Here is a 10,324-nt window from a genome sequence, read left to right as displayed (position 1 = left end):
CCCTGTCCCCAAGGTGTCCCCGTCCCCCTCACCGCAGCACCACGGCCGCCCCCCGAGCCCCCACGGCCACGTCCACCAGTCCGTCCCCGTCCATGTCCACCCGTCCGTCCACGCTGATCCCGAAGTAGCGGAGGCTCCAGCCCAGCGCCGCCGCCCCCACGCGCTGCGAGCGACAGTTAATTAACGGGGGTTAATTAACCCTTCGTGAGCCGCAGGCGGGACACGGACAGGCTCAGAGTGTTAGGAAAGAGAATAAATGGTTTTAAGTGTAAATTTGGGAAATAAAATCTTTAAAAAATGGGAAATCAAGTAAAAATATGAAATAAAGGAAAAATAAAATAAAGGAAAAATAAAAATAAAATAAAGTGAAAATAAAGTTAAATAATATATGAAATCAAGTAAAAATAAAGCAAAAATAAAAATAAAATAAAATAAATATAAACTTTTAAAATAACCTTCAAGTAAAAATAAAATCAAGTAAAAATAAAATCAAGTAAAAATAAAATCAAGTAAAAATAAATATAAACTTTTAAAATAAAGTTAAATAAAATATGAAACCAAGTAAAAATAAAATCAAGTCAAAATAAAATAAAAATAAACTTTTAAAATAAAATAAAATACGAAACCAAGCAAAAATCAAACAAAATAAAATAAAACAAATAGAACTTTTAAAATACAATTAAATAAACCCCCAAATCAATAACTACTATCAATAACCAAACCCACCTGCGCGCGGCGGGGCAGCAGCGAGCGGGGGGCGATGTGGAACACGTAGAGCGCCCCTCGGTGCCCGTCCTCCAGCGGCGCGCCCACCACGGCCCCCGCCAGCCCGTCCTGGCTCAGGTTGGGCACCGCGCCCAGCGCCGAGCCGAACCGGCAATCCTGCGGCCGCGGCTCCGGGAGCAGCGAGCCCGCGGGGCTCAGGCGGTCCTGGGTGGGGAGGGGTGGGGAGGGGGTCCTCGGTACCCACAAGGGACAGGGACCCCCGCAGTGCTGCTGGGTTACCCCCTCAAGAGCCACCTGGAATTCCTTCAGTGGCGGGGTGTTGTGCTGATCCGCACCGGTTCGACACAAATGGGACCTGCCCCAAGCCCCCAGACCCACACAGCACACACAGACCCTCCCCTCACCCCCTGCCCCCTCACCTGCCCCACACGGTACACGTAGACCCTCCCGGTCTCCCAGCTCTGCCCCCCCAGGTAGGAGGGCGCTGCCACCAGCAGCAGCTCACTGTCCCCATCTCCCTCCAGGTCCAGGGCCAGCACCTCGCTGCCGAAGTAGGAGCCGATCTGGGGGTGCAGGGGGCTGTGAGGCTGAGGGGGGGCCCAAACTCCCCTCCCCCAAGCCCTCGAGGCCCCCCAGCACCCCTCACCTGGTCCCCCACGAGCGCCTGGGCCACCGTCACGGTCCCCCGGGGGTCCAGCTGGAAGAGGACGACCTTGCCCTTGTGCTGGAATCGGGGGGCACCGGCCACCAAGAGGCGCTGCCCCCCCGGGAGCTGCAGCGAGGACACCGAGTACCCTGGGGGGAGAGCGGGGTCAGAGCCCCGGGGAGACGGGGGGTCCCGGGGCACCCCAAATATCCGGGTTTGGAGCGAACCTGGGGCACCCCAAATATCCGGGTTTGGGGCATTCCTGGAGTGTCCCTGGGGCACCCCAGATATCAAAGTTTGGAGCATCCCCAGGGCACCCCAAATATCTGGGTTTGGAGTGTCCCCAGGGCACCCCAAATTTCCAGGTTTGGAGCATCCCTAGAGTATGGAGTGTCCCTGGGGCACCCCAAATATCTGGGTTTGGGGCATTCCTGGAGTGTCCCTGGGGCACCCCAAATTCCCAGGACATTCCTGTATCACCAAGCACCCCAAATACCCATCGCAGGGAGCATCCCCAGGGCACCCCAAATATCCAGGTCACAGAGCATTTCTATACCACCAAAGCTCCCCAAATATCAATTGCAGGGAGCATCCCTGGGGCACCCCAAATTTCCAGGACACTCCTGTATCACCAAGCACCCCAAATACCCATCGCAGGGAGCATCCCCAGGGCACCCCAAATTCCCAGGACATTCCTGTATCACCAAGCCCCCCAAATATCCATTCCACGGAGCATCCCCAGGGCACCCCAAATTTTCGGGTTTGGAGCATCCCTGGAGTATGGAGTGTCCCCAGGGCACCCCAAATTCCCAGGACTTTCCTGTATCACCAAATCCCTCCCAAATACCCACTCCACGGAGCATCCCCAGGGTACCCCAAATTCCCATGACACCCCTGTATCACCAAATCCCCCCCAAATACCCACTCCACGGAACACCCCCATTGACCCCCGATCTCCAGGCCGGGGGACACCCCCGTTTCACCCCAAATCCGGGGGCCCACCCCACGGCCCCAGGGATGCCCAGTACCCAGGTAGGCCGCGTGGTTCCGCAGCTGCAGCGGGAATTCCTCCTGGAAGGCCTCGCGGGCCGGGACCACGCGGCCGCGCTGCCTCTCCTGCAGCACTCCTCCCTCCCAGTCGTGGGCTCCGACCATGCCAAAGAGGATCCCGTCCTGCCGGGGTGGGTGGGATGTGTCACCGCAAGGGCTCGGTGTCCCCAAACCCCGCCAGTGTCACCCCGCCACGCCAGGGGTGAGATGGGCTGAGGGTTGTTTTCCATCTTTCCCAGTGTGCTCACAAAGAACTTTCCCAAGGCTGTGAGAAGCTCAGAGGGAAGAATTATGAGCAATTCTTATCTTGCTGCACATGGTGTTTGTGATCACCTTAATGTGTGTTGATTACCAAAGGGTGGCTTCTTAATTAGCCAATTAAAGGACCAATCAGGTCCTCCTGCAGCGAGCCAGGACACAGAAAGGAATGGGCGTCCTAACAAAGCGGATTTAGCCTTCTGTGGCATTTCTGACTCCACAGGGACAGGATCACCTCGAGGTGGTGGACGGAAAAGCCGATCTGGGACATCTCCAGCTCGAAGGCGCTCTCGTTGTCGCCGTGGGTGCCTGAGCGGGCGAGGAAGGAGACTCAGCTGGAATCCCCAGCCCTTCCCACCACCCCAGCCTCAAACCAGCACCTTCCAGGCTGAAGATCCGATCTCCCAGAGCATCCACGATGTCATTGAGGGCAGCCTCGTCGGTGACGTTGAAGAAATACTTCTCGTCGGGGTCGCTGGCGATGGTCTTGATCTCCCGGATGAAATCCTCGGGGTCCTGCTGCCGCCGCAGGTAATGCCCCAGCACCTGAGGGAGGGACAGGGCTCAGCAGGAGCCCCCCCGGGGGTCCGGGGGAAGGCAGGGGTGGGTGGCAGGGGTCTCACGGCGATGGCGTAGCGGGTGACGTTGCGCCGGTCGCACTCGGCCAGCGCCGCGGGCAGCTCGTCGCCGTCGTGGGACTCGCCGTCCGTCACCACCAGCAGCAGCCGCGCCGCCCCCGGGCGCCCGCCCCGCGCCTCGCTGAAGGACTCGGTGCTGGGGGAGAGCGAGGCCCTGCTCAGCCCCATCCTAAACTCTCCCCCGGTCCTGACCCCGCTCCCAACCCTGATCCTGATCCTGCTCCCAACCCTGATCCTGATCCCAGGCCCAACCCTGATCCTGATCCCGGTCCCAACCCTGATCCTGACCCCGGTCCCAACCCTGATCCTGATCCCAGGCCCAACCCTGATCCTGATCCCGGTCCCAACCCTGATCCTGATCCCGGTCCCAACCCTGATCCTGATCCCAGGCCCAACCCTGATCCTGATCCCGCTCCCAACCCTGATCCTGATCCTGGTCCCAACCCTGATCCTGATCCCAGGCCCAACCCTGATCCTGATCCCGCTCCCAACCCTGATCCTGATCCTGGTCCCAACCCTGATCCTGATCCCAGGCCCAACCCTGATCCTGATCCCGGTCCCGACCCTGATCCTGATCCCAGGCCAAGTCCTGACTTGATCCCAAGCCTGATACCAATTGCAATCCCGATTCCAACCTAGACACTAATCCCAATTCTGACACCAAGCCCAGCCCCACTCCCTCTCCCAATCCCAACCCCAATCCAAATCCTGATACCAGTTCCAATCCCGATCTTTATTCAAATCCCAATCCCAACCAAGACCTCAATCCCAATTCTGACCCCAATCCCAGCCCCACTCCCTCTCCCAATCCCAATCATGTTCTCAATCCTGACCCCAATCTCAACCCCAATCCAAGTCCTGACTTGTTCCCAAGCCTGATACCAGTTCCAATCCCGATCTTTATTCAAATCCCAATCCCAACCAAGACCTTAAACCCAACTCTTACCCCAATCCCAGCCCCACTCTCTCTCCCAATCCCATCCCAATCCCATTCCAATCCCGCTTCCAATCCCATCCCAATCCCAGCCCAAATCCCATCCCAATCCCAGCCCAATCCCATCCCAATCCCATCCCAATCCCGCTCCCATTCCAATCCCGCTCCCAATCCCAGCCCAATCCCAGCCCAATCCCGCTCCCAATCCCATCCCAATCCCAGCCCCAATCCCACCCCAATCCTGCCCCCATCCCGACCCCGACCCCAGCCCACCATGCCTCCCGGATGGCCATGGCTGTCCTGGTCTCCCTCCCCTCCTGCCGTGTCAGGTTCCGCGCGGCCTCCAGCAGGCTCTGGGCCGTGGGGTGCTCCCCCAGCACAGGGACATCCCTCAATTCCCCAGGGAACCCCCAAACCCCCAGGGACATCCCTCAATTCCCCAGGAGATCCCCAAACCCACAGGGACATCCCTCAATTCCCAAGGGGATCCCCAAACCCACGGGGACTCCTCAATTCCCCAGGGGATACCCAAATCCCCAGGGAATCCCCCAAACCCACTGGGACATCCCTCAAATGCCCAGGGAATCCCCCAACTCTATGGGGACCCCTCAAATCCCCAGAGCATGGGGCTATGCCATCACCCCAAGGGACAATGACATCATCCCAGGGACAATGCCATCACCCCAAGGGACAACACCATCACCCCAAGGGACAATGACATCACTCCAGGGACAATGACATCATCCCAGGGACAATGCCATCACCCCCAGGCTGGCACTATCCCAGGGGCAACAGCACTGCCCTGGGGACAGTCCCCTTGCCCTGGGGACACCCTCCCCAGCCTTGGGGACACCATGGTGCCACCAAGGTGCCACCAAGGTGCCATCACTCCAATGACAACGCCACCACCCCAGGGGCAACAGCACTGCCCTGGGGACAGTCCCCTTGTCCTGGGGACATCCCCCCAGCCTTGGGGACAGTCCCCTTGCCCTGAGGACACCCCCCCAGCCTTGGGGACAGTCCCCTTGCCCTGGGGACACCCTCCCAGCCTTGGGGACACCGTGGTGCCACACCAGGTGCCATCACTCCAATGACAATGCCACCATCCCAGGGGCAACAGCACTGCCCTGGGGACACTCTCCCCAGCCTTGGGGACACCGCGGTGCCACCAAGGCGCCCCACCCTGACCTGTGTCTGCCCAGGCCCGATGAAGAAGCGCCCCAGGATGTTCCCCAGGAAGGCCTGCACCTCCTCCCAGGGGTAGATGCTGTTGGAGCCATCCAGCACCAGGACGATGTCCATGAAGGTAGGACAACCTGGCAGGGGACACGGTGACACCAGGGGTGGCACAGGCCGGCGGCTCCCAGGACGTGCCACCCCACTCACGCTGGGCTGTGGGCGCCACGGTGCCCACCGGCCGGAGCTCCTCGTCGAGCCGGACGCAGCGGCCGGTGCTGAACACGGAGGTGCCACATTCCTGGGACCAAAGCGGGGCGCACGCCTTTTTTGGGGTGACGTCACCGCCCTGGCCCCACCCCCCTGCCTCAGTTTCCCTCCGCTCACCACAAAGCCGCCGTCCTCGGAGTCCGACAGAGTCATGCCGAGGTGGCCGGCGCTGCTGCTGAGCCACGGGATTTCGGCGCCTTGGGGACAACGGGGACAAAAACGGGGTCAGCACCTCGGGGGGGACCCCAAAACTTCAGCAGGCTCTGGGTCATGGGGGGCTCCATGTGCTGCGGCACCCCCACCTGGAACGGGGACGTTCAGAGGCACAGGGAGCCCCAAAATATCCCTTAAACCCCCGGGGAACCCCAAATCCACAGGGACCCCCAGGGAACCCCAAAGTCCACAGGAACCTCTCAACCCTCCAGGGAATCCCCAAACCCACAGGGAACCCCAAACCCACGGGGACCCCCAAACCCACAGGGACATCCCTCAAACCTCCAGGGAATCCCAAAGTCCACAGGGAACCCCCAAATATCCTCGGTTTCTCTCTTCCCCTCCTCGTTTACCCCTTTCCCACCTCGCTGCCCCCTTTCCTGCCTCAGTTTCCCCTTTCCAACCTCACTGCCCTCCTTCCTGCCTCAGTTTCCTTTTCCCACCCCTTCCCCACCTTTCCTCCCTCAGTTTCCCCACTCGTGCCTCAGTTTCCCCTTTCCTGCCTCAGTTTCCCCTTTCCTGCTTCAGTTTCCCCACTCGTGCCTCAGTTTCCCCTTTCCTGCCTCAGTTTCCCCACTCCTCCCTCAGTTTCCCCTCTCCTCCCTCAGTTTCCCCTTTCCTGCCTCAGTTTCCCCACTTGTGCCTCAGTTTCCCCACTCGTGCCTCAGTTTCCCCTTTCCTGCCTCATTTTTTCCACTCCTCCCTCAGTTTCCCCACTCCTCCCTCAGTTTCCCCACTCCTGCCTCAGTTTCCCCTTTCCTACCTCATTTTTTCCATTCCTGCCTCAGTTTCCCCACTCGTGCCTCAGTTTCCCCTTTCCTGCCTCATTTTCCCCACTCCTCCCTCAGTTTCCCCACTCGTGCCTCAGTTTCCCCGTGTCCCCCGGGGCTCACTCACCACGTGTCCCCGCGGCCCCCCCGCTGCAGCACCCGGTAGCCAAACTGGGACTCCGGTGGCCCCCGGAAGAGCCTGGGACGCCCCACGTCGATGTTGAACCCCCCAGCGAGCCCTGCCGAGGTCAAGGAGGGTCCCGAGGGGGTGCAAATTCCCTTTTTTGTCTTTTTTTCCCCCCCCAAAAAAAAATCCCCCATTAAAAATAAGATTTTTTCCATTAAAAATTCCGGGTTTTAGTTCCTCTCGTGAGTTCCCCTTCCCACCTTGAGCCCGCCCTAAATCCAAAGGGATTTTGGTGTAAAAAACTCCAAAATAAATTAGGAGGGGGGGAAATTACCAAATTTGGCTGGTTTAAAAGGGATTTTGGTGTTTTCTTCTTCTCAAAAAGCTCCAAAATAAATTTAAGTGGGGAGAAATGACCAAAACTGGCTGGTTTTATCCCAAAATCCCCCCTGGAAATTCAGAGAGAGCAGGAGGGACCCCCACGTGGCTGCACTCGGATTATCCAAACCCCAATCCCAACCGAGCCCTAAATCCCAATTCTGATCCCAATCCCAGCCTGGAAAAAGCCCGAAATGACCCAAAATAAAGGGATTTTTTGGGGTTTTTTTTGGGGTTACCTGGGAGCAGGATCAGCGCCAGGAGCAGCCCCTGGTTCCCCACACCTCTCATTTCTGCAGCTCCAAGGTGATTCTGACTCCAAAAGGGACAAAATTCCGGTTTTTTTGGGTTTTTTTTCCAGTTTATTTTCCCTCCTCCTTCATCTTCAATTGGCTGCTAAAAATAAATGTGGTTTTGGATGGGGGGGAGGTGAAATTTCAGGGGGAAAAAACAGGCAAAACGGTAAAAACACAGGAAAAAAGAGAAAAAGGGAGGAGGTGGGCGCAGGATTTTTATTTTTGGGGGGGTCCTGGATGCTTGAAGGGGATTTTTCCACTTTTTTTCTGGGGAAAAGGGGGTGGAAAAATCAGAATTTTCCCCAAGGATTGAACCCACAGAGGTGGCAGTGACACCTGGATATTCCCCGGAGTGGGGAGGTGGAAAAAGGGGTTTTTTGGGGGGGTCTGGGTGGGGTTTGGTTTGGGTTTGGGCGGATTTTGGGTGGATTTGGGTGGGTTTTGGGTTGCCACGTCCTCCGGGTGACACTGCCACCAGCCGGGCTGAGTTAAAAAAAAAAAAAAAAAAAGGAAAAGGAAAAAAAAAAAAAGGAAAAAAAATTCAAACTCTGCGATTTAGGACAGAGGGAAACTTGTGCTGCCAGAGGCTGCGGGACGGGCAGGAATTTTCAGGGGGAATTTAAAAAAAAATAAATAAAAAAAGCCCAAGGAATGAGGAGAAAAACGGACAAACAGCGACTGTGCAGCTCCGGCCCCGCCCAGGCAGGGCCCCCGGCAGCGGGGGGCACGGGGAAACTGAGGCACGGGGAAACTGAGGCACGGGGCCCCGGCTCAGCCCAGTGCCCCCAGCCCAGCACTCCCAGTCCAGCCCAGCGCTCCCAGCCCATCCCAGTGCCCCCAGCCCAGCACTCCCAGTGCTCCCAGTCCAGCATTCCCAGCCCATCCCAGTACTCCCAGCCCAGCATTCCCAGTTCAGCCCAGTGCCCCCAGCCCAGCATTCCCAGTTCAGCCCAGTGCCTCCAGTTCAGCCCAGTGCTCCCAGTCCATCCCAGCCCAGCATTCCCAGTCCAGCCCAGTGCCCCCATCCCACCATTCCCAGCCCATCCCAGTGCCCCCAGCCCACCATTCCCAGCCCATCCCAGTGCCCCCAGCCCAGCAATCCCAGCCCATCCCACCATTCCCAGTTCAGCCCAGTGCCCCCATCCCAGCATTCCCAGCCCATCCCAGTGCCCCCAGCCCAGCATTCCCAGCCCATCCCACCATTCCCAGTCCAGCCCAGTGCTCCCAGTTCAGGGGCAGGGTTAGGTGGGCACCAGAACCAGGCTTTGTACCAGAACCAGTTTTAGGAGGGCATCAGACCAAGGTTTAGGTGGGGATCAGAACCAGGTTCAGCACCAGAACCAGGTTTAGGTGGGGATCAGAACCAGGTTTAGGACCAGAACCAGGTTTAGGACCAGAACCAGGTTCAGCACCAGAACCAGGTTCAGCACCAGAACCAGGTTCAGGACCAGAACCAGGTTTAGGACCAGAACCAGGTTCAGGACCAGAACCAGGTTCAGGACCAGAACCAGGTTCAGGACCAGAACCAGGCTCTTCCCCCGAGCGTGCTGGGCACTGAACCAGGGAACGGGCACAGCCCCCAGAGCCCCAGGAGTGTTTGAGGCAGTGTTTGCTGCACTTTAATCATTAAATTATTCATTAATTACACTGACACTGTGGGATCCCCTGGAGTGCTTCCCACCCAAATCCCACACACTGCTCCAGAGCCTTCAATCCTGCTTTTCCCAGAAAAAAAAAATAAAATAAAAAACAAAATAATAAAAAAAAAGCCTTTGGCACAACCCTGGTGGGCACAGGAGGTCATGATGGAGCTCCCAAAAAACCTTCCAAGAAAAATAATAAAAAAAAAAGCCTTTGGCACAACCCTGGTGGGCACAGGAGGTCAGGATGGAGCTCCCAAAAAACCTTCCAAGGACAATCTGCCTCTGGAATTTAACAATTTGGAGCTCCCAAAAAACCTTCCAACCTATTCCTGCTCTCCCAAGGACAACCTGCCTCTGGAATTTAATAATTTGGAGCTCCCAGAAAACCTTTGAGAGGATATTCCTGCTCTCCCAGGGACAGACCCTGCCTGAATTTCCCCCCAGAGCCATGGATTTATTCCTGACACTTATTTTTCCCATTCCCTTCTCCCTGCACTCAGATTTTTTTTAATAAGGCAGGAAAAAATTGTCCACAAATTTACCCCCCAAAAAACCATGAGAAGCCTCCAGCAATCCATATTTTCCAGCCCCAAATCCACATTTTCCAGCCCCAAATATTCCCTGTCAGCTGGCTCCAGGTGACAGGCTCTTCCCAGACAAAGAGGGGGAATGTTGAACCCCTAAAATTGCTGGAAAAGCAGGTTTTTTTTCAACGGGAAAAACCACATTTTGGGAGCTGATGTCCCTGTGGGATCCAGCACTGGAACTTTGTGGCTCCAAGGAGTCAGGAACGATGGGAATGGCACCAACCAGTCACTTCCAGAAGTGTCACAACCACAATTTTGGGATAAATCCCCAAAATTCCCAAGGATCACTACGGCTTGAGCTTGAGCCAGGGGTGGAGGATGGTGATGATGGAGAGCACGGAGGAGCTGAGCCCCAGAACCCCACAATTTCCAGCCCCAATCCACATTTTCCAGCCCCAAATATTCCCTGTCAGCTGCCTCCAGGTGAAAGGCTCTCCCCAGACAAAGAGGGGGAACGTTCAATCCCAATTTTTTCCCTAAAATTTCTGGAAGAGTCAATGGGAAAAACCACATTTGGGGGCTGATGTCCCTGTGGGATCCAACTCTGGAACTTCATGGCTCTAAAGAGTCAGGAATGACGGGAACGGCACCAGTCACTTCCAGAGGTGCCAC

The 10,324-nt window shown here is 56.8% G+C and overlaps 1 protein-coding gene and 2 long non-coding RNA genes across 3 annotated transcripts; 1 reads left to right on the top strand and 2 right to left on the bottom strand.

The window, feature by feature from the left end:
• Window positions 1-28: 28 nt before the first annotated feature.
• LOC121354578 (integrin alpha-10-like) lies at window positions 29-7,603 on the bottom strand. The gene is given in 14 exon segments (XM_041469310.1): window positions 29-163; window positions 727-930; window positions 1,146-1,289; window positions 1,373-1,521; window positions 2,401-2,545; window positions 2,916-2,989; window positions 3,061-3,226; window positions 3,304-3,454; window positions 4,526-4,642; window positions 5,409-5,568; window positions 5,639-5,753; window positions 5,816-5,985; window positions 6,801-6,920; window positions 7,426-7,603. Coding segments are annotated over 14 exon segments (1,902 nt in total). The 5' UTR covers window positions 7,478-7,603.
• A 1,480-nt stretch (window positions 7,604-9,083) lies between these two features.
• On the bottom strand, window positions 9,084-9,563 carry LOC121354589. Its single transcript, XR_005955301.1, has 3 exons — window positions 9,474-9,563; window positions 9,388-9,401; window positions 9,084-9,305 (listed from the first exon to the last, which is right to left on the bottom strand). It is a non-coding gene; the product is annotated as an uncharacterized LOC121354589 (long non-coding RNA).
• Window positions 9,172-9,506, top strand: LOC121354573. The gene is made up of 2 exons (XR_005955296.1): window positions 9,172-9,281; window positions 9,364-9,506. It is a non-coding gene; the product is annotated as an uncharacterized LOC121354573 (long non-coding RNA).
• Window positions 9,564-10,324: the final 761 nt, after the last annotated feature.

This window comes from Pyrgilauda ruficollis, unplaced genomic scaffold (assembly GCF_017590135.1).
Source record: "Pyrgilauda ruficollis isolate IOZ18807 unplaced genomic scaffold, ASM1759013v1 scaffold1022, whole genome shotgun sequence".
Classification (NCBI taxonomy): domain Eukaryota; kingdom Metazoa; phylum Chordata; class Aves; order Passeriformes; family Passeridae; genus Pyrgilauda; species Pyrgilauda ruficollis.
Note: the sequence above shows the minus strand (reverse complement) of the source record. Positions and strands in the feature narration are given on the sequence as shown.